This window comes from Heloderma suspectum, chromosome 1 (genome assembly GCF_057233095.1).
Source record: "Heloderma suspectum isolate Gila_16-S chromosome 1, 16-S_ref, whole genome shotgun sequence".
Lineage (NCBI taxonomy): Eukaryota > Metazoa > Chordata > Lepidosauria > Squamata > Helodermatidae > Heloderma > Heloderma suspectum.
This window is the reverse complement of record NC_139458.1, coordinates 273,807,241-273,831,830: the sequence shown is the minus strand read 5'-3', so window position 1 is coordinate 273,831,830 and position 24,590 is coordinate 273,807,241. Positions and strand designations below refer to the sequence as shown.

Sequence of the window (24,590 nt, the reverse complement as noted above, 5' to 3'; positions counted from 1 at the left end):
GTGGACATGCTTCAAAGGTGTCACATAATTTTTGTTGTTGTTTTTCCTCCCTACATGCTATCCCGGCCATCCTTCTTGAATTCAGAAGTTGTGGAATTGATGATTTACCTGTCCATCCTGATACCAATCCGAAAGCACTCACCATCATATCTAATTATGCCTGGACAGACCTTTCCCTTTCCTTTGTCTTCTAGAGTACACATGTAAGTTTTTTTTCAGATTTCAGTGAGGAGACAAGGAGACCATGAATGCTGTAACTCCCTGAAGTGTTTTTTATTACAAAGCACGCTATGGAGTGCTTAAAGCATCACATTTAGCTTGATAGCCAGCTAAATTTAGCTCTTTAAGCACTACTGAGCAATAGAGCAGTTTGCTGCCAGATTTTGGCAGCGAACCAGCATTTAAAAAAAAACACCCCACCCAATTCACAGTGTGGCCCACAAGGGGGTTGTGTGCTTCCCACAGCTGTCCACCCCTGTTATGGGAAGCATGCAAGGACTCCACCTGCCCAATGCCTTGGGCTGCCTGTGCACACGTGTAAGAACAGGCAAGGTAGGGGTGCGTGCATGCGTGTGTAGAATGAGAAAATGGGGGCTCTACTATGTCTACAGAGTCCTATTGGGATCCACCGCACACAAGAGGCAAGCCCATGATGCAAGTAGATCACGCCCATGTTCTTGTGAACGGGTATTGGAGAATAAAAGACAATCTCACAAATTTACCTCTCCCAGGGTTTCTTGAAGCTCTAACATCTTTAACTTCTTCTTTCTTTTCTCACTTATCTTAGATACGAGGGGATTAAGTAGTCTGAACTCTTCACTCTTCTCATCCACCTGGAAATCGGGGTTCTCAAACATGACTTTGAAGCGGTCATCACTAAGAATGCTTGGCATTTTCTAGGGGAAAAAACACAGAAACTAAGTTGAGATCAGGATGTAAAGTTTAAAACATTTTAAATAAATGTTTTTAAATAAATATGGTCTCCAACAATTTTGTTAAGAGGGCTTTTCATGAAATAAAGGTATTTTTTTTCACCAAAACATCATCTGTCCTCCCATTTGTTTAGCATGTTTTGCCATCTTCGTAAACATCAAAGAATTCTCTTATTCAGAGATAAGTGTTCAAATTTAATCCCACAGGGAACACCACCACCCCCTCTTTCTCCAGCATTGTCACATGGAAGAATTTGGAAGCTTTTCCATCCATTTTAGATCAACCACTGCTTACCATGGCATCTCAACCTGACAAACTGGGGTTAACCTTAACTATGGTTTGTTTGAAACAAGCACGCTTCAAACCATGGGTTATGAAACTGGCTTGTTACAAACGATAATTAATTTTAACCACAATTTAGGATTTGGACACAATGTTAAACTGGGATTAATGGAAAACCGACCCAGCTGCACTGGAGGAGAGGGCCTGAGGCTTGCTATAGCTTGTTCTCATCATGCTAAACTATGGTTTATGGTTTAGTGTGAGACTCGAACATAATCATAGACTATTTTACCAGTGCAGCAAGAGGTCAGTGGTACCTGCAGATTAGACACAGCATACTGGTGCCAACTGTTAAACTACCCACCACCCACTGCCAGTGATGAAAAAATACCGGATGGACACAAACTGAGACCCAGGATGACTCACCAATGGCATTAACCCAAATACTTTTCAGCTACCAAAGAGCCAGACTTTGGGAAGGGCTGGAAACATTCTGGATGTCTAATTTGCAGTTTGTGACTAGGAATATGAAATCTTTTTTCCAACTTGCCTAAGATTTGACTATAAGCTACTCAAATGGAATGGCAACAAACATATGGTATAGAAAATGGATCTGTCCTATTGTAAATATTCACCCTGTGTTATGTGATAAAAAAATTGTTCAAAGCAGCTAAGACAAAACATGAACATGCAGTAATACTTCAAAATAAAGTCTGCATACACTGCTATATGGAGCTGCAGTTACACAGCAGTACAAATTAACTCAGCCAACTGAACATGATCCAGAGGGGAACCACAGTTATCTGAGTGCTTTCCTTAACTACAAGACCTCCGCAACACCACCCAGCTGTAAAATTTAGAGCTGCTTTTTAAATTCCTGGGCCATTTGGCAAGAGACTACCTCCTGTGCATGCATGATGTTTTAAAATGTAAATCAACACCTCACATGCTCTTGAACAAAGAGCAGTTTGTCAAAAGCAGTCTGCAGGTTTTTGGTGGGAGCAGAAGCTGCCAATGCAGAGGCAGCTGTGTTCCTCCAAGATTGTGTCTGGAGTCCTTAAGTTTCCCCAGTGCTTATCATTTCACATTTGCCTAGATCTTAATGTCTATGTAGCATTGTTGAAAGTGAGCTATGTTAGGTCAGATGTGAAGTATTAAGAATGACCTGTTTTGGATCATAGAATCATAGAATAGTAGGGTTGGAAGGGGCCTATAAGACCGTCGAGTCCAACCCCCTGCTCAATGCAGGAATCCTAGTCAGAGCATCCCTGAGAGATGGCTGTCCAGCTTCATCTTGAATGCCTCCAGTGTGGAGGCATTCAAGGGAGGCTCACCACCTCCCTTTTGTCTCATGACAAAAATGAGAAAATTACTTGATCATCCCAGCTGTATACATCGCTGTTTCTACATATGTGTATGCATACCTCGCTTTCAATATATTTCAGAATAAGACAGTGTGTAGTGTCCAATACTGCTGCTGTGCTCCTGTTTCTGTTGGGCCAGTGAAACCCATCACTAGTATAACAGGAAGATAGTCCTTCCTAAAGCAACCGTGGAAATACTAGTTTCTGAAATGGGACAGGTCAGTGGAGTTCCCTTCTGCAAGCTCCACTGACCTGTCCTTTTCCAAAAATGAGTTTCCACTTGTTTCCGTTTGCTTCAGGATCTTCTAGCTTCCAGTTGCACTAGTGGTGGATCCCATTAGCACACAGGCAGCATTGGATACTGGCCAATCTTTTAAAATGTATAGCTGGAAAAATGCTAACTATACAGGGTGCACAAGGCAGACTTAGTACTGGCAGCCTGCATAGACTTCTTTGAGGTGTGATCAAAGTCACTTTTCAGTAGAGGCCCTATGCTTGTGGATTTCCCTCCCCCGGGAGATATGTACAACCCTAACATTAATGATCCCAAAGGTATATGGTACTCTGTATTGGTTTAGCTGCTGCTATGTTACAGTCAGTAATGTTGTATTGTGGTTTTATTGATAGCATGATTTTAATCTAAGTTGTCTTGGGAGGGTTTTGCCCTCAAAGGTAGCATACAAATGCTAGAAATAAATAAACAAACAAACTGGGGTAGATTCCCACTTGGTGCCTGGTGAACCATTAAACAGACATTGCTAGAAAATTTGCAGTGGTGGGTATTAGTCACAGCCACCATTAAATTAAGCAGGGCTAGCATGGGAACTTTGGAGGGGTGTAGGCAAATCAGGAACAACTCACTTACAAACTGCAACAAGTGAGGCAGCTTCATCTTTTTAAGTAAGTTACAAGTTTAATGAAGATTATGTATTAATCTTTAACGAGCCATGTATTAAACGTTCACTTTTTAGTAGTGAGAAGAAAGCCATTAGACTGCTGCCATTGGAAAAGTACTAACATCTGGCCCAACAACTTGTTTGTACAGCTGCCCAGAAAGGAAAATTCTTTGAGCAGTAATGGTAGGTCTAAAAATATTCAGAAAGAATAACGAACAAGAATATTGCCAACGCCAGCTGCTTTATGGCCCATCAGGGACACAGTCAGAAGTTGTTGTCATAATGTATTTTATAGTTAAACTGAGATCAATTTAAGGCCAAGTTTAAAATCCCAGAAGAGCCAAGGACATAATGCCATGGGATAATCTGCATCACCCCCTGCATATCGCAGTCAAGTTGTCCAAATTTTTAGTAGATGCCACATCTGACAGTTTGAGTTAGTCTTGATCACTATTAATTCTAACATAACTTCTCTATAGTGGGATGTGCTCTCTATCTGTCTCTCGTTCGTTTCCCCAACCACATGAAATCAAGTGATCCTTCAACTCCAACACACTTAGTAACACACGGAGGCACTGATTAGAAATATAGTACATACACAGGCTTACATGCAATACTATATTAAAATTGTGCTATCCAATGAATGGATTTCAAAAAAGGTATGTTTGGCTAACAGTAGTCAGGTGAGCACGTGAAGCTCCTTTGTACCAGATCAAACTATTTGCCCACCTGTCTCAATACTGTCTACACTGGCTGGCTCCACAAGCCTGAGGGTGGATGGCTTTTCTAGCCCTGCTGGCAGAGATCCTGTAACTGGAGATGGCAAGGATTGAACCGGCATCTTCTGTAAGGCACGTGCTCTGCACCCCGCCCCTCCCACCAATGCTCACATTCCGAAACACACTCATTCGCAAAACAGCAGCCTTGACTCACTTGGTGGATCTAATACCTCACACCACCCCCAGTTTTACTCTTGTATGAAATTAATGGCAGAAACCGGGAAAGATATCCTACCTTTTGTTTCTTTTTTCTCGCATTTAGTGGCTCTTCTCCCTCCTCGATCAACTTCAGTGCAAGCTCTTTATTAACCTTGGGAAGTTTCTAGTAAATGAAAAGAAGCATGGACCTCTTTTATCTTGTACTTTCCACATCGAACCTTGCCATGCTCAGCATATTTTCTAATGAAGCAGACAAGGCATAGCACAAACCATGGGTTGGATCCAGGATCTGCTTTCCATGGATGGAAGGGCTATGCCCATGGAAGGTCCCTCTGCCTGATTTTCAGGGACCCCCTTGCACTACAACTCACCCCATTCAGCAGGGGGGGCCAACCCTCTGTGTAGCATTTTCAGGGGACTTGAGGGGCTTCTGTGGGGAGAAGGGGGATGGGGAAAGCTGCTTCTGCCAGCCCCGTTCTGGATCCAACCCAACAATTGTGCTGGCAAATAATTTTTTCAGAAGTTGTTGTTGTTGTTGTTTTTAACTTTCAGCTAATTAAAATCCAAGTTTAATGCCTTTCCTGCATCACCCCAATAACTTGAGAAGCCCCAGGCCACAAGGGAAGAACCAACCCATGGCAAAGTTTTCTGTGGAAAGGAGCTGCAGCTTGGGCTCTCCCCACGTGGCTGAGATCTTCTCATGTTATGGCAGTGACATGGGAAAGGACCTGCATTGCAATGGCTCCCACGCTGCCAGCATAACATGAGGTCTAAGCTTCAGGTTAGCCATGCTGCACAGGAGAATGATTCAAGTCCTTATTATGGCTGTTTTTCTTAACTGCCTCGTAACCTAGTTACATATACTTGGCCAAGATGAGATAAAGATTCGGCTGCTGATTATGTGTCCTAGTCACGAAGCCTTATAGCTTCAAAGGACCACAAATGTACAAGTTTTGTAGGGTAAGTCCTATCTTATTAAAATATATATATATATAAATCTGTCATAGTGTAATGGAGCCTTTACAGACACTTTCCTGAAGACCTTAACCTTTACCTTTAGTTGCACTCTTTGTGCACGTGTTTCTTCTATCTTCTGCCTAATTTTCTCTCTTCGGTATTCCTCATAGGCAAAAGGATTCACCATCATTTTAACCTGCAAATACAGAACAGCAAGCAACAAATAAGGAAGAACTCACAAGATACCATATATCTGACCAATCTCATTTTTCCCAGTTTACCTTGTGATACAGTCGTATGTCCATGAAAAAGCCATGCATATATGCTCGAAGAAGTGGTGATCCAATAAGATGAGCAATCCCTGGTGGAGGAAAGAAAAGAAACACACACACACAGGCCAGCATGTTAATAAAACAGGACATCGTTTGGTAAGATACAGGGAATAAATGTAAGGCTTCTTCACAGAAGACAATTTTTCCACACTGGTATGCATGCGTGTGTGTGGGGTGCCAGTATACCTTGTATGCACACTATCATGTGCAAAACTTGTACAAGCATCTATTTTGCAGGCTTTACACATGTTCGGAATCCAGTGTGCAGGTGAGACACTTCGTAATTTATTTACACTTTACAGCATACACAGCACACCCGCTTTCCCTACACCCAGGTTGAGAAAGTCTCCTACAGTCAGTTTGCGCCCCTCTACTCTGGGCGCTTTTCCAGCATGAGCGTAGAGAAAATGCGTACATTCATTACATGTCCCTATGTGTGAGCAATGAAAAAGTGTCACTTAAAATTCCTTGTTAGCTTAATACAGCTTTGTAAACAGAAGAATGATACGAGGAGACCTGTGTGTTCTACCATCATGTCCAAGAAGTGGGGAGGGGCAGCAAGTTCTCCACAGGCCTACTGCAGGCTCTGGAAAGCTGCTGCCGGCCTCCTTTCAGCAGGAGGCAACTGTAAATGCTTCGCCTGTTATTATGGCTAACAGGAGGGATACAAGGAGAGGCTTGCACTGGGCTTGAATTGCCCTACCTTCATTCCATCCCCTCAGCAGTAGTTTTGCTCGAGAGGTTCCTCTACAGCACATACGGAAGTGAGGAACAGTCCCACTGCTGGGGGGAAGCAAGAGAAAGAGGCAAGGCCTCTCTCCCTCTCAGTGGCGGCAAAAGGAAAAGCCAAGCCATCAGATGAGGCCTACTCACCAGCATAGCCTGTAACTTTCTGTCACAGAAGTTAACACAGCCGATTCACTACTACAGCAGAAAGTAAGCCACAGAACTTGGAGGCAGTACTGTGGTGTAGACAAAACCCTGTCCAAACCAATCATTACAATTGGCAAATAATTATAATTACAAATCTACCCTCTTCGCTTTTAGAAAGGGTGCGAAGATGCAACTTTTTACTTTAGACTTTTAAAACATGTAATTTTAATGTTTTTACTAGTTTTAATGTTCTTGCTTTATTGCGTTAAGGGCTTATTGTGTGAAATTGTTGAACACCACTTTGGCTTTTTAGTAGATAAGGTGGTATATAAAGGTTAATAATAAAAAACAATCAGACAAAACTGCTGACTTCTTCAAGGATGCTAACAAATGGTAACTATTCACTCCTATGTGTGTGCGTGTGTCAGGGGCGGGCGGGGGGGAGGTTAAAAGCTCCCTCCTGGGGACATCACTGTGGTGGTGACAGCAAAGCCACCAATGCCCACCAGCTGAGCAGCCTGCTCTTACCTGACAGGGACCACAAGAGAGGGTGAGATATGTCTTAAAATGAAATGCAGTAATGTTGCACTCTTCTAGTGGATCTTTCAATGTAGAGGGCCTTTCTTCATAGCTTCCTCCCACCCACCCTGCCCCGCATTATATTGATAGTACAGTATATAGTGATATGAGGAGTACAATGAATGGGATTTTCTGAAGAAATACCTTCCCAGGCACAGAAAAATAATCAGGTGGTGCTGTATCACTATAAACTTGGCTTTTGAATCTAGGATCTATTCTGGGTCCCATTATGGACTTCCTGTAAAGACGGAGGGGAACGGTTCATGCCTCAGTTGTCAATCTATGAGATGGACTACCTTCAATGTAGTATCATGAGATTTTCCATTTTTGTAGAGTACCTGTAAGTTTCAAAATGCAAGAAACAAATGGATTAAGAACTAGATTTATTACTAGTACGAAACCATTTGAACCTTGTATGCCAAAACATACTCTATTAGGAGAGTTATCTATCTAAAGAGATACATTCACATGTTTAACTGGTCTCCTTTTGTCACAATATACTACTATGTGTTTATGAAGTGTTTTTGTAGTGTTCACCTATAAGGCAGCTGAGTTTTATTGTTCCCAAACTGCTGACAGAGGCTCATATTGCCAAAGAGACAAGCAACTTTGACACTGAAGAGTGGACCTCTCTCTTCAGCAGGCAGAGCTGGTCCTGCAAAAATGCCAAAGGAAATTTCTAGTTCTGTACATTGATAAAGCTTCTTTGAATTGTAGCCATTGTAGGGTTATTCAACTAATATAAACATTCCTTGAAAGTGAACTGAGAAAGGAAGATGGGGTTCCGTCTATTGACCAGCAAAACAGGGAAGTCAGAACTGAAAGCTTATACAATGACCTGGTTCACACGACACAACAACCCAGAGTGGGTTGTCACCCTTGTGTGTTTCAGGGTGGCATGTCGTGACGTCTGAACCTGGCACAGTTTCCTCAGTGTGATTTATTAACTACACACAGGCTACTCTGAGAATTCATGACTTGTTGTTGGCTTGTTAAGGATCGCTTGTTCTCAGGGTGACTTCTCATGACATGTGAACCCGACGTGGCTTGTCAAAGGCTTCTTGGCATGCCTGGTGCTTCAAAGTACACAAACGTGTTTGTAACTTTTTATTTTTATTTTTTCCTGGTCCTTGATAAAGTATGCAGATTTGCTTGTCTGCTATGTACAGTCTGCAGTAGCACATTCACCTTGTCCATTTCCTTGTAAATTACCTACTCCTTCCTTTGATAGCTTTATTTATTAGAGCATATTTAATACGATTATTATTAGTATTATAGCTTCGGGGAGATGTGTGCGTATTTAACATTATTCCCGCCCACCTTTGGTGAGATGTACGCAAATTTAAGGTTTTTCCCTACCTCCAGGGAGATTTGCACATATTTAATATTAATTTTTACTTTGGGGAAATTTTGCGCAAATTTGTGTTAAATACTGCACTTTAGCAAATTTGTGCAAATCTCCTCAAAGGTGAAAAAATAGCGGAGTCAGCTGCTGAGGTTGTGCTGCAAAGACCCATGGGATACATGATGGGAGCAAGCGGGAGGGCTAAGGAGGGAACAAGCCATGGCAAGCCACAGATTGCCTGACCATCTTTTGAGAGCAATGCGGGTTACTGAGAGAGCAATCAAGCCACCGTGGCTTATTTGCAAGGTGACTTATCATGACGTGAGAACCAGCCCAATGAGCTGGGACAGATTTGGAGCAACTGCACTGCACTGCTCCTTTGTAAAGTGTGTTACATCAACCGAAGCAGTATGTAAACAAAGGGAATCACTGAGAAGGGAACCAAAGGAAAAGGACAAGACAAAAAAAAAATCTTGCATTAGTCAAAGTAATAACAATTTACCTAAGTTTTCAAGGTCTTTTCTTGTTACAAACTTATAGTCATCATACACAGTTGTCTCTGGGTTCTCCTCCAGCTCTTCTGTCAAATTATCAAGAAATGAGCACCATTTTGGAGCAGGGCCTAAAACCTGTAGATGTATTAAGGTTAGGTATAATAAATCACTATTTCTGTGAAAGTCCAGCAGCTGTTGTTATATTCCTTATCATTACTTTGATCAGAACATTTTACTTGTAATTTGATAGAAGACAGCTAGATGACCAAGCAAAATGTCTACCTGGTACAAGTCCTGTTAAGCTCAATCATGCAAGTTTGAACAGCAGAGATGTAGTACAGAAAAACATTAAATTACAGTATTATTTGGGGAACTGAGGCTTAAATGCAAATAATATGGCAATTCAGTTACACAAAGGCCTGTTTTGCACATAATGACAACCCAGACTACTGGCTGAGTTTGGGTTGGGTATGGGTTGTTGTTGAATCATCAGTTGTTGTTATGTGTGAACCCTGCACTATGGTTTAACTCTGGGTTGTTAAACACGAACATTCCAGGAAGAGAACCAATGGTTTGTTGTTGGGTTGTGAACTCTGGGTTCTTCTCTCAACCCATACTCAACTCATGATCAACCTGTACTTTGGGTTGTCGTTATGTGTGAACCAGACTGTAATATAGTTGTGGTCTACTCCCCACACTAAAGTACAAAACTGCAGAGTAACTAGTGACCATGATTAAGCTGTCCCAGGATTTAAATATGCAAAGGCTCATGAGAAACAGCATCTTTGATGGAGAAGCAATGGAAGTTATAGTACATCCTGAACAGATACCAAAGGGCGCAGGTATTGTACTGCAATGCAATATTAAGATATTCAAACTTAATACAAATAGGTTTGTTACATATTGCTAACAGACTGACATAGATTAAAAATCAAAATTATTTTGAGGTAAGTTGAGAAAGGTTTGGGGTTTTGCACAAATCCAAGTCAGACTGTATTTTACCACATTTCAAATAATCCCTGGTTGTGAAAGGTTTAACAAATTTAACACTTCTATGTGTAGTAACATGCTCCTATTTACACTAACAGCAGTGTCAAATACATGCCAATTAAGTAATGGATTTGACAGTTGCCAGGATCCAAAGTGCCACATAGGTGCATTGGGGGGGGGGGGGTCATATGGGAATGTTCCTGTTTCTAGGGTCAGGGGGTTCTCCAGAAAAGCACCCCATTAGGCCGAAGTGCCTGTCACCAAAAGAAAAAAAAATGCATATACCTAATATGCAAATACAGGCCTCTTTGGATCCCAGTCAACAATGCTGAATAATTGTACAAGAAATAAACACTAGACTAGGGATGATTGTTTACATAGTAGCCCTGTACAACTATAAAGAAATGGTATCTTGAGTCTGTAATGATCCCAAATGTTAAGAAGATGAGTATTCCGTTATGAGGATTCACCTCGTACATTTTTTCTTCCTCTCATTAATTTCTGAAAGTATGAATAACAACAACAAAATACTAAGCAGTGCACATCTCCTTAACTATCATATCAACATACTGTGGCATTAAATGCACATTTTTACTATGCTGGGGTTAGAATTGACCCTCAGTGCCTTGGAAATGCCTTGTTTTATTTCAACCCCATTCACTTTAATTGGAATGTGCCCTTATAACAGGGGCAGGGAACCTCAGGCCTGTGGGCCAAGTCTGGCCCTCCTGGGGGCCAAATCTAGTCTTTCGGGGTTCCCAAAACAGCCATGCCCCATGCTTCCCACTGCCTACTGTCTGGTAGTTTCCGGGCTTTTACTCGTTTTTCCTCATTCTAAAACTCTGAAATGCCCCTCCTAAGGCTTAGCTACTGGGAGTAAGAACTTTAAACTCTGCTTTCCTGGCATTTCTGGCCCCACCCCTTTTGCCTTCAGCCCCATCCACCATTTGAATGCTGCCCTTGAGAGCTTCTCTGAAACTGGATCTGACCCTCAGGCTGAAAGAGGTTTCCCGTCCCTGCTTTATATAGCATTACACACCATCAAATTAAAGCACACAAACACTGGGAAGGGGGGCAGGGTGAAACACCATGATCAACCTTTTCATTACACAAGAATTCGTGGGAATATGAAATGGCACATGTGAAGTGGAAAAAAGTTCATAGATGGATCCCCACCCACCCTTTGGGTGCCAGTTATGACCCTAGATATGATGTTACGGATGTATCTCAAAATGCAGGTTTCCATTTCCTCCAAAATTTAGACCTGCTAAACTCTTTTCCACTGATGGTATCAATCTCTCTGCCACTATCATGAGCACAGTCACACCCACTGAACCTAGATTAATTGAGTAACTGTACTGAATACAGTGCATCAAGGTGAACATCAAAAGCCCTCTCTCCAGTGGGAAGGAAATGGGAAAGAATGGCAAGTATTCCAACCCAAAGCACCTACAAAATGGAACTTTAGATGGCCTGCTTCCTTTTTGATTATATCAGTGATTACAATTTTGATGGAAATAAACAAGAAATACCAAAAGACAGTGGCTGCTATCCAAAGATGTATGTTGCTTGATTACCAGAGACAGAGAGACAGAGAGAGCGCTATGCTGTACAATATGATCTTAACAGAATGACTGAGACTATGTCAACCAGAGAGACTGTACACTGTTGGATCATATCTTTTGGTGGGGAAAACATCTAAAATAGACTAGGGTAAAAACAACGGTTGTAAAATCAACATAAATGCAGGTATTCTGCAAAAATGCAGTTTCTAACTGTTAAGAACTGTTTGTTTGTTTCTTAAAGCCCCAAAGGTTTCTGAATGTTGCATACTATCTGTTCCTCGTGGATATATTTTCCAGTTCCTAGCTGCTTAAAATATACCCTTGGCATCATCAATGCTGTCTTGGATTTTGCTGGAGCCGAGTGCTATTGAACTGCAGTTCCAGTATTTAGGAAGCCCTTGGCTGCTAGTTAAAGATATTTACAGATTTATACACTTTAGACAAAAAGTATAGCAAAAATTGCTGCAGGCTGGGTTTGGCAACCCGAACCAGAGTTGAGGTTCGGAAATCCAAGGCCTCATGCCTCACATTGACTATCATGGGAAATTTTAAAACAGCTATTGCCTTTTTCTCCCTCTTGGTCAGAATTAGATATGTGCAGGCATAGTAGCCCTTTAGGAAAGGATTATGCCTGCCAAATTTCAGAAAAATAGGTGAAAGGGTGTTGTGCTTTGTATGCACACATGCGCGCGCAAACACACGCACGCACATGTATGTAAATTTATTTATTTATTTTATTTATTGCATTTATACCCCGCCTTTTTTCCTCTTGCAAGGAACCCAAGGCAGCTTACATTATCCTCCTCCTTTCCATTTTATCCTTACAACAACAACCCTGTGAGGTGGGTTGGGCTGAGAGTCTGTGACTGGCCCAAAGTCACCCAGTGAGCTTCCGTGGCCGAGTGGGGACTAGAACCCGGATCTCCCAGCTCCTAGTCCAACACTCTTGCCCCTACACCACACTGGCTCTAGTAATATAAGAGCTAGTAAATTTACTAGTAAATAGTAAATTCCAATCTAGTAAATGAAACTATCAATAACTTTTTTTTTATTTTTTGGCAGAACTAAATGCAAACTGCAGGGATAGCTGCTCCTTCTGAGGGAATCAAGCATGCCATATTTCAAAGTGGTAGCTGCAGGGGCAGGTGGATTGTGCAAGAGCCCCTTTGGTCAGAACAGTGTTCTGAAAATGACAGACAGCCTAGAGGTGTCCCTAAGTAAGGAACCTGAAAAGTTTCAGAAGTATAGGTGTAATAGTTCCTGTGGAAGGGAGTTCTCAAATTTTTGGGGGGAGGAGGAAGTGAGTTGCTTTCTGTTCCACCCTCTATGGTTTGAGGGTCAATATGTATGTAAGTGGCACATGTCATAGAGGTGCCTCCAGGCATGAAGCCTGCAAAGTTTCAGAAGGACATGTGCAGGGACTAATAAGTTATGACTCTTGAAAACCAGTTTAAAGCTCTTCCATGGTGAACTCTTGGTGGCATTGGAAGAATGGCCATGCCCTGTTTGATGGACTGCCTCCCTAAGACACACAAAACTGAGGGAATTTCAGGAGAAAAGCGAATGAATAAATATTATAAATTATAATTAATAAATGCTGACATAATGCAAAACATATTGAATGAAACCAGGAACAAAAGGAAAATGGGACCAAAAACGGGGGGGGGGGGGGCAACAAAAAACGTTACCAAAACTCAATAACGGGAAAGAAGAACTAAGGTATGGTAAATTGCCTTGTGAGAAAGCAAAGCAAGAGAGGGAGATAAAAATAGAGATATAGTAACACACACACACACACAAAAGAAAAACTCCAGGGCAACAGAGACTAAATTCAAAGTATTTAATTTCTTTTCCAAACTAGGGGAGGGGGAAATGAATTCACTACCTAATTCTACATGAAGACACACACAGCAAAGAGAAAGATTTTGCAGGAAAAAGTCTGAGAGATGGATTGAGTTTGAGAAGGATTGAGCCCTCCAGATGTTTTCACCTATAACTCCCATCGGCCCTAGCCAGCAAACCAAATGGTGAGAGATGGGAGTTGTACACCAAAACATCTGGAGGGCCACAAGTTGCCCATCCCTGCTTTAGAGAAAACCTCATAAGTGTTTTTTACTGCAATGTACAGCAAGGGGGGGAAATTACACCTACTCATGTACTGCTCATAGTGCCTGCTAAAATTGCTCCAGGCTAACTAAAGTAAGTTTAACTAAAATATATAGCCAGTCTGTGTTTAGTTGCTGTGTGAGGTGTTTGTAAAATTAAGCATAGGAGATCTCTTCGACCCCTTCCTCACAAAAGGGAAATACCCCTTTCATCCATTTTTTATTTTCTTCATCAATAAGAAATCCTGAGAACAAGCACTTTTTAACCTCTGACTGCAACTCAATTTAGAGTTTATTCTTTTAAGTTATCCTTCAGACTTCTGTATCTTAAGAAGAGGATGAGAAGCATTTCTGTTTTCACTGGTTGTCCATAACTGTATGTTCAGTCCTCAATGTAGATTGGACATTTGTTAGTAACAGCTCTACTTTGTCAACAGGAGAGCTCAGATTTAGTTTTTCAACAGCCCCAAAGTGTCTTGTGCGATTCTTAGGATGCACAGTCTACTTTTCTTTTCTAACTAATGTTCGCAGGTATGTGTTAAATCTACAAAGCAAAACGGCAGTTTCAGAATCCTTAAAAATAAGGTTCAACAGCAGGCAATTCAATAAGCACTGCAGAAAACTCCCACTGTGGATAAATACGTATACGTGGAAACTGGGGAGTTCATACCAAATTTTGCCCTGTGGTGGCGTTTTGTTTCTAATATTCTTAATTGACTGCAGATCAAAACCTTAGTTTTAGTGATAACGTCTTTTGACACTAAACACAGACAAAAACATCCTGCTGTGAATGAGTGCCCAAAATAAGCATAGTGTGTACTATTAGAGTTCTGTTCTAGTATTATCTGATAATCAACCCAGTTTTTTTTAATAATCCTGGCAAATTTGGCTTTATACTTTCTGTGTCATCCTTAGATCTGCCAGAGTTTTGTTCAGTCTTAATTACCAAGAGGTTGAACGCCCAGATACGAGGGGTGCCTTGTGGCTTTTTGGTGAGGATTATGGATGTATGCATCATCACCTGAGTAAGCTGCCCCAAGGAAGAGGATGCATTAACAATTTGTCAGAGCTGACAGGGTAAGTTGCTCCTTAGAACTCTAAAGAACACAAATAGCTCTACTATTGACAATTTCCACTCATTTCCTTCTTACTGGGTATCGTTTATTTCCCTGCTCTACAGTTGGTCTAATTACTGTCTTTGGAGGCCTCTGAATGTCCCCAGTATAAGATTCCTGTTATTTCCCTCCCGAGTCCAAACTTGCTTTTTTTTAGAGTCAGATACTTCATAGACTTTGAGTCATATAGGTTGCAAGAGCAAATATATGGTGCACAGTCAGTCTGCCAAGGCCTTTTACAAATACCCCTGTCCACAAAAGCTCTTCCCCCAGTCTGCAGGTCTGCCACTACAGAACAGCATCATAGGGCAATGGAGGCTGGCAGTGAGGGTTGGTAATGGTGGTTGTGAAGAAAAAGCAAGAATTTTGGTAGGTCAGAAATAGGACACAAACCATATAGTGCATCACCTCCCACACATTCTGGACAAAGCCTTCTACAAAGCAGACCTACCAGCAATCTCTAATATTTGACAGGCACACTAGACTGCATATTTGGGTCTAGGTCATTCACTGGCCTGGTTCACACATAACACTAACCCATGGTTTACTTAACCCATGGTTTGTTGCCCTACCCAGGGTTTGTCTGGCAGATGATCAAACAAACTGTGGTTTGTTTTCTCAATCCCTGGATTTCCCTCCTCCATCACCCTCTCCTTCCCTGTATCACAACTCCCTTTGCAGCGCTGTAGTACTGGCATATAGAGTGGCTTTGTTTGTTTTTTACCACTCTTGCCCACTGCCTCTGTAGCCTGATGAAACAGCCCACAGTTCTGGGTTATCTTTCTGGGTTGTTAGTGTGGCTAGGTTCGCACATCACAACAACCCATGGGTTAAATAAATCATGGGTTATCATTATGTGCAGACCAGGTAACTGTCACGCAGTGCAATCCTACACATGTTTATGAAGAAACGGGTCCCTCTATATTCAATAGTGCTTACTCCCAAGTAAATGTACACATGATTGCAAACATAAATATCTTACCTATCCTGGTAAGCTTTTAGGGGAGTCACAAAACCCTCTTTTATTTTATTATTTTTGTGGGTTTTATATACCGACAAGCCTTCTGAGACTATCATTCAAAAGATGCACACCACAGGAATCACTCAGGAGATTTTTTTACCCTGTGCGCAAGACTCCAATCACTCTGTAGAACTGCACAAACAAGGCCTTTTTACTTAGGACATGTTGGTGGGTTGGGCAGGCCCGCTGGGCAATACACAGTCTGCCCTGAATTAAGCTGTTTCACTGGTAACTGGGAAAGAGCTGTTTCTCTTCCCAATGGCACCTCTTGGAAATACAGCAATGTAGAGTCTTTGTGCCTCTCTGTAGGTGTCTCTCCTCCAGTTCTCAAACTCTAGAGCTCCTAAGGTGACCCTATCAAAGTGCTTCTATTTAAGCCATCAACAGGCTGCATCTAATCTGTCCACCCCCACCTGTTGATCACTGATGCACTGTTTACCAGGCACACATAGCCTCCCAACAGGACATCCAAATGTGTTAAAAGATCCTACAGGATGGCCACAAAATTACTTCCTGAGTGTCACACATTGGATGGTTTCCGCACCTATGCCCACACACGCGCATTTCCTTTGAGGCAACATGTTATGATGGGAAGTAGAGGATTTCCTTTGTTGTGAATAAGCCCAACGTGCTACTTTTTAGATTGAAAGTACTTATCTGAAAACAGATAGGAAACCCACATTTCCTGTTTTGTGAAGAAACAACAACCATTCAGTAGGTTATACTTAAAAATACCAGCGGACGAACCATAGCCTTTCACCTGAAATCCATCCTACTATAGACAGACCCAGAAGAGTGACACTAAAATTCTATGGAAATAACAAAGGATGTATATAGAATTAGTAGTTGCTGCACAGATGAAATGCAGTCAATATATCCCACATTTCTCTCTGTTCTAGTAGCTTTATGCAGGCATTCATCTCTGCTGTGGATGGAAAGACTGAGTAGTTTTTGCAGGGAGCAGAGAGAAGGAAACAGACATGTTGTTTTAACAGAATTGGAATACTGACTATGTTGCACTTCACCATAATAGCAAAAGTGATACTGAACAACCAAAGTACCCATTACCAAACTTTGCCCACAGTGTCCTATAACTAGTAGAAAGCAAAGGAGCAACTTTTGCAAATAAATTCTATTATAAATGAGCATGGTCCTGCTGAGCTTATATAAATTTAAAGGCACAAAATAAAGGGGGACAATGGAAATCCAAAAGAAAGATACAACACCATTCCCTTTCACAGCCCCATCTCTGCCTTTTCCCATCCTTCATATAAATGCCTATAACGTATGACTGAAGTAATCCCTGAGAGCCTCTCTCCTGCCTTTTCTTGATGTCTCAGAGTGAGCAACAACCTTTAGAAACAAGTTAATAAGAGCATGCACTAATAGGGCTGTTGCCAAACTACAGAAACCTTAGCCAACTAAGAGTATTTCTTTTAATCCATTAATCTGCATAAATATATATGAATAATAGTCCTGAAGGAAAAAGCCTACCTTGTTCTTAAATGACCCATAAACATGTCACAGCAGACATCTTCTTAGAAAAGGCATTCCTACTATCTTTGAGGAAGATCCATGCCCCCCCCCTTTATTTTTACGTACTGGTATTAAAAACTATTTAATTAAAAATGGTTGCCTCATCAGGCAGTTTAATAGATTAAAGCCCATTTAGTCACTTTAAAAACTGCCTTGATTAATTGACAATGCTTAGCAGACCTAGTAACAAACTGAAAGGGGAACCACCAGCTCCGAGGCCATGGTTGAATAAAAAGGTCTTGCATCACGGCCAGAAAGCTTGCAATTTCTCAGACATTTCAAGTTCCAATGTTGGGGAGCAGCCAATGAGAATGCCTCCCTATATGCCAGTTCAGACTTAAGTGGGTGGAGGTCACCACCAAGAGGTTACTCTCTGCCAAGTGCAGAGATCACCATGGAACAAAGGTGAGATCCAGCTGATATGTGGGGAACATATTAGTTAGGGCTTACAACCAATGTCTTGAACAGTGCCAGAAAAGCTATAGAAACCCAGTGGACAGGTCAGTATAACAGCCCACTTAGAAAATATGAGTGTCTCATAAAATCAAACTGTACACTTTAAGATTTTGTTATTAGGTTAACATGAAAGCCCGTCTCAGACTCATATGCACACTTCTCCCCTCCCTCACTTGTCTACCCCCTCTCCCCACAGTAGAAGGTAACTAACAAACTAGGACATTTGCACATTTATTTGAAATGCAGATCTCCCTAACCATGTGAGATTGATCCTAGTAGAGAAGCCTGCTCTCAACCTCACTCCCATCTAGAGGCAAAGTGTGTCTAAGCAAGCTACGGGAAGATTAGCCACTGCTGTCACTTAGATATAAAGGGCGTGATCCTGTGCATGTTTAGACAGAAATAAGTCCTACAACTCCCAGCAATCCCCAGCCAGCCATGCTAGTTGGGGAATGCTGGGAGTTGTAGGACTTCTTTCTATCTAAACATGCATAGGATTGCGCCTTAAGATGTGCAAGAGGAATTAAAAGCAAACATCAATTTAAGTAAATCCAAAGTTTTGGAAAGCTTGAGGATAAATGGGTGGTGGTGGGATTTGAATTTCTAATCTGCTGATACACTGCAAGCCACATGATGCATAGCTAGAGTTAAGTGGGAATAAACACAGAATTAAAAACAAAACAAATACCTAACATAAAACTCTCTGCAAGTGAGGGTTTTCCCAAAGGTGTTAACAAAGCATGTACTGTTTAAGTGCAAATCTTATCTTCCTGGTCTTATATTTCAGTTATGCAAATTACAGCAGTGGTGGTGCTGGGGTAGTTCCCCATCTCTAGTGCTTTCCCCACTCAAGTCCACTAGTATGTGCACTTTCTATACGGGATCCATTGTGTCTGCATTTTCTACGTGGGGTGAATAAGCAAGATCCTTTCATATCGAGTACAGGAGAAGGAGAATTTTAATTTGTCTTCTTTTCTGAATCAAAACCCCAAGTTACAAAACCAGGAAAGCCAGGCTCTGTAAGTACGGCTGCAGGCAGAAATGCAAACTGATTTTCTATAGTCGGATTGCAGTCATTTGGGGGATTTCACAGCACTGTTCTTCCTTGTAATCATCACAGATGGATGTGGCTGATGGCACTAAAATTCTGTTGGATATTTTCAAGTTCTATCAAAGCTCAGTGAGGGAAAAAAGAAGCCACAAAGCACCTGAAACCAAAATATGTCAATATAATCTGGGAATAAACACCTACATTTTTTACATATGAGACAATTTGCCCTTACTCTGTGAAATCAAGAGTGAATGGGCTGTTTATTTTCTCTCTCTTTCTCCCTGCTCTGGCCCACTTGATGATGAGAAGAATGTCTCTTTAAAATATTACATGACCATGACTTACTTCTGCATGCCAAACTGAGCTTTGCATGTGTTTCTCAAAATAATACAACTCCACCCCGTCATGCCATATCACAAGCTACTCTTGAAATTAAGGGGGCTTTCAATATCAGTTGTCATGTGGAATGGGAATCTGCTGTTCAAAAGGAAAAAGTCAAAAATCCCACACTGGCATGCCTAAAGTGGGTTAGAGTATTCTAACACACTCTACATGTGTCTGGCTTTAAGAAGTGTCCAGAGGTTTCATGTGGTGCACAATGCAGCAGCCAGATTGTTACTTGGTGCATGACATTCAGATCACATTAGCTCAATGTTATTCCAGCTTCATTGACTGCCAGTTTATTTCTGGGCCCAAGTGAAAGTGTTGCTCTTAACCTTGAGGCCCTAAATGGTCTGGGACCTTGGTTTTGCCTCCTACGTGTCATGTGAAAATGCAGCAGATGGAATGCGAGACAGGGCTTTTCGATGATGGTCCCTTACTTTTGCACCTCCCTCCCTAGAGTGGCCCATTTGTCCACCTTGCTACATACACTGGCTGCATTCAGATGACATGATAAACCATGATTTATCATTATGGCAACAAGCCACAGCAAGTCTCAGGCCTTTGTGCTCCATCTGCTTCCCTACTCCAGTGTAGCTATGAGAATGGAAACATCCAATTGTTTCTTAATTAACCATGGTTTAGTGTTACTTCCAAGCCAAAACTGTGGTTAATATTAACTGTGATTTGTTGAAACAAGCCAGCTTCATAACCCATGATTTGAAGCTGACTCGTTTAAAACAAGCCACACTTAAGATTAACCCGTTTGTTGGGTTCAGACGAAACAACACACTGTAGATAAACAAAAATGGAATCAAAAGCTTCCAAACTCCTTGTTGCTGTACTAGAGAAGGGAGTTGGAGTACCTGAGCCTGAAGTTTGCAGTGGCTCATTCCCCTCACAATAAACCAACATTTCCCAACCTGATGCCCTCCAGATTTCTGGACTACAGCTCCCATTAGCCCCAGCCAACATAGCCCATGGTTAGTGATGGGATTTGTGGTCCAAAACATTTGAAGGGTGCCAGGTTGGGGGAAGACTGTGATAAAACATTGGTTTAATGTGACATTTGAATGCAGCCATTCAGTGAAATAGCCAAAACCTGACCTTTTAAGGAAGTGTTTGCACTGATTGACTTATTCTTGCTGAGCTGTTTGTTTTAATTATGTTTGTTGTTGTCCGTATCATCATCAGTTTTTATTTAATATTGCAAGCTGCTGCATTTTAATAAAATACAGAAAGTAGCTGCTTTGATCCCAGATTTAATATTTATGCACATTTTAGGTGTACTTCCATTTAAAACAGAAAACTCTTTTCTCTCTCTCTCTCTGTGAATTTCCCAGTGCTGCAAACCCAAAAATGAACTGTCAAGAGTCAAGGAAAAGCTTCAGGACCGGTTCAAGGCAATAATACAGGTAATTCTTACCAATATGCCATATAATGCTACTCCATTAAAATCAATGGATTTGCATGATTTCAATGGACTGGGAGTGAAATGCATCCATGATGTATTTCTGTTGTATACTTTTCATTAGCAAATTTAAGCCACGGAGTGAAACATGCATATAATAACCAGACCTCTATGCCAGCTTTAAAAACAAAGAGCACGAGGCTATCACTTAATGTCCAGAGACCAGAATAGAATAGTGGCCAGAAAATAATTTTGCTTTACCTACCGGAATGTAGAAGATGTTCATTTTGGGGGCTTCATTGGCTGTGAACAGCATTCCTAGACAGAATTGAGAAAAAATAGAAGTTTCCCCCCTCCTTTTTAACTTCCAGGAGTTTGAACTTAACAAGACTGTTAGTGAGAATAAAGCCAATGTTTCATGAATTCCAAAGCCATTCCAAAACAGAAATTGAAGAGCTCAATAAATATAGCAGCTCTGGCTCAGTTAAAAAAAGAACCTGCTACTATGAAATGCTCAGGTTTATTCCCTTCTCACTCCTGTCCCCCACCAGATACACCCTCTCCCAGCCAAATGTACATGCAGTTTAAGTCAGAGAGCAACCTTTTCAACCAATCTTCAATGCAATCCAAATATCTGATAAATTATTTTTCTTCCCTCAAAATAGTGAATGTCATCCTTCTTCCAGTGAATTCAATAGCAAAGTTGCCATTGATTTTAATGGAGCAGGTATCAAAATACTTAAACTTTCTGTTGTGGGTTTAATTATTAGTAAACCCAGTCATTTTGCCCTCCATAGATCTTGCCGGAAACGTAGGCCAAATTTTGACTTCTCAGTTCTGCATTTTCACATGTCAGTGACCTCTAATAATAATGAGAAAAAGTTTAAAGTGGAAAAACAATCAGTCTAAAAGTGTGTCCTAACAGATGCCACCTAACTTAATCCATGAATGTGGGGTTAATCATCTTATAGCTAGAGGGGGCCAATGTAACCTTCCCAGCTAGATGCACACAATTAATGCAGGTGAGGCAATGACTTCTGCCTTATTTCCATATTTAGAAAAATTAATGGGTAAATAACAAAGACATTTTCCAGTCTTAAAGAGATAGCTATCTGTAGCAGAACAGGACAGCCACACACTTTTTCATAAACAAAGTAAAACTAAAACAAGTTTCTGGAAAATAATTTTGAACAGAAGAATGCAAGAAACAATGGCCTGGTTCACATGATGCAATAACCCAGAACTTTTTTAAATGATCTGATCAGTGGGAACGGCTAGCTAAACAAAGCATGAACTTTCTGTCCATGGTTTGGTTAGTGTTATGTGCGAACCAGAGACTCTGGCTTGTCTCTCCCTTGGCAAACCTGAAAATAACGCAAGAATAATCTATGGGTTATTTCTCTGGCTGGCTGCAGGAAAGATAAGCCAGAGTTCTTATTTCACGTTCAACTCCAACCAAAGCATTGATGGAAGGTCTGTGCTTTGCTTAGATGCTCTTGTTACAAGCCAGCATCCACATTTTTAAAAAAAATCTGCGTTATTATGACATGTGAACTGGATCAATCTCAGACTAATATTGGCTTGGATCCAAAAAACCCATGAGTTGGAGAAGAAAGTGTGTTAGTGCTGCTCTGTGAACTCTTATGCAAGTTAGCAAAAGTCTTCTGCCAATGCAACACCATAAATACAAGGGGGGGGATTACAGTATGAGAGATACGGTGAATAAGATAAATACAGGCTATGGTAGCATAGGAACCCTTGCGGGCTATAAAAACACCTTCTGTGAGAACTTGCACAAATGAAAACATGTTGGTAGATTTGGGGCTACTTTTCTCATTCAGAAGTCTTCCAGTATGTCACAAGGAGCGAAACTAATTTTGTTCAGCAGAAAGTAAAGGGGGAAAGGATTTAATTATGTTTCAACTAGTGCAATACGGAAGAGGAAAAAGCTTCCTTCTAGAAGTGAGATTTCCTCAGAATGAAGGGGCAGTGGCTGGATGCATATCATAGAGGAAATCTGAAAAACAATTAAGAGATTCCTAGACCTCTTAAACGTGTTAATCTTGGTCATTTTTTTTTACTGGAGGAGAGACGCACCCATTAAACGACAGAGCAGACTAATCTGATTATATGAAAAATATTTCAGACTACTTTGAATAATCTCCCCATAAATTAAACAGAACTGAAGGTGACAATATTAAGAAATCAGACATTACAGGTGATTCACTATGAAACTTGGGGATGGAAGAATAAAATATCCAGTTCTAACATGACAACATTTTAATGGGAAAGGGAGGGAATTGGAATTAAGGAATGAACTAACATGCTAAAGAACTCTACTCAAACTAAAACCTTGATACATGACTGATTGCTTGCTGTTTCTTAACTGTGGCAACTTTCTTCTGAACAAAGCAATCCTTTTTCCAAAGCAAAACAAGTTCTCTTCATACAATATTCCACAAACTGGCTTGGACATGATGTAAAATTCCTATTTTGGTTAAAACAGCTGGGAATTTTGAAGTGGCGAAGAGATGCCCGAACCTTTAAGCACTATCACAAGAAAGGAACACAGGTGTCATTTCCTTCAAAACTCTCAAGAAGCCATTATGATCCAGTAGCGGACCACAGTCAACTACCACTAGGCAGGAATGCTATGAGTCCAGTTTAGACTAGCATGTTTCTCACTTGGTGAAATATTTTCTACATACCTGAATTAGGATATAGGCAAACATCATTAATATCATGTTCAGGCTCCATGGAAGTAAATATTTTCCCCTGAAATAGAAGGATATGCAACAGCAAGGATTTAACACAGCTCTTTTAAGAAAAGAACACACAGAGCAAATATAATCAAAGGAACCAGTAACATAACTAGATAATATACTCTATCCATAGCAGAAGGCAATGCAAAGAGTTCTATACTATAGACCAGGATTCTCCAAATGTCTCTCCCCCACCCGCCCCAATCCCATTGGCCAGGTGCTTTGTTATGGCTCTTTTCCATTTCCTTGCTAGTATTTTAATTTCACGATTTGGGGAAAAAATGAAGATGCATGCAATTTAAAAAAACTAATTAGCACTCTGGCCACAGTATAACCCTTTCCAAAGTAAACTCATGTTTGCCCAAGTAAACTCATGCTTACCTCATTAGCTCATGAGCTTAACTCATGCTTACCAGCTAGCAGCCACTCCCAACAGAGGCTCCCCTTGTGCTGTTGGACTACAATTCCCATCATCCACAGACTGCATGGCCAAGGTTCAGGGATTAAGGGAGTGATAGTCCAACATCATCTGGGGACCTGTGGCTGGGAAAAGCTGAGCTAGAGGAACATGCTCTCTGTTGACATCCCGAATGTTAGTGCTATCACCCAATTAAACAAATCTCAGTCAATCATGTGAGTTTCAGTAAGTCAATCAATCAATTTTTCACAAATTTCCATACGAAAAAAATCAACAGTTCTAGAGAAAAATGCATCTTTCTTTTGTTTTTAGTTGGTTCAGACATGTTACAGCAGGCATCTCCACTTCTGTCACACAAAATGGAATGCTTCTTCTATCATGGCACTTGTAGTTTTTATATGTACTTGTATTATTATTTTTTAATCTGCAGCGTGATTAATCAGAGACACCTAATTAGTTGGGCAAAATGTTTTTTCATCAATTAAATGATTCAACGAAAAGTTGAAGCCCTAATCCATGTTACAGCCTGCCCTTTGACCTGTAAAACAGATTCTGAAGGTTGCATACATCAAATTATAAATGCACCAAAAATCTTTTTTTTAAGGCAGCAATCAAGAAACTATACAGCACCAGAGAAGCAACCATAAGTAGCCCGGGTCTCTCTCATTTTCAGCTGGTTTTATTAAATCAATTTTCGCCTAACATTTGGATAATTTCCATCTACTAAAATTTGATGCTTGTGAAAATGGTCAGATCATATCTAAGTTTTACTTCCTGCATAGCTCA

At 40.9% G+C, this 24,590-nt stretch overlaps 1 protein-coding gene across 3 annotated transcripts in view; it reads right to left on the bottom strand.

The window, feature by feature from the left end:
• Positions 1-24,590, bottom strand: part of NOL10 (nucleolar protein 10) — a 60,123-nt gene that overhangs the window by 10,882 nt on the left and 24,651 nt on the right. For all 3 annotated transcript variants that reach the window (XM_084826636.1, XM_084826637.1, XM_084826638.1), the window contains 7 exons: positions 23,333-23,399; positions 20,890-20,942; positions 9,002-9,128; positions 5,652-5,731; positions 5,468-5,566; positions 4,490-4,576; positions 723-896 (listed from right to left, as the gene is read on the bottom strand). In XM_084826636.1, the coding sequence (XP_084682762.1) occupies positions 723-896; positions 4,490-4,576; positions 5,468-5,566; positions 5,652-5,731; positions 9,002-9,128; positions 20,890-20,942; positions 23,333-23,399 (687 nt within the window). The remainder of the gene's footprint in view (positions 1-722; positions 897-4,489; positions 4,577-5,467; positions 5,567-5,651; positions 5,732-9,001; positions 9,129-20,889; positions 20,943-23,332; positions 23,400-24,590) is intronic.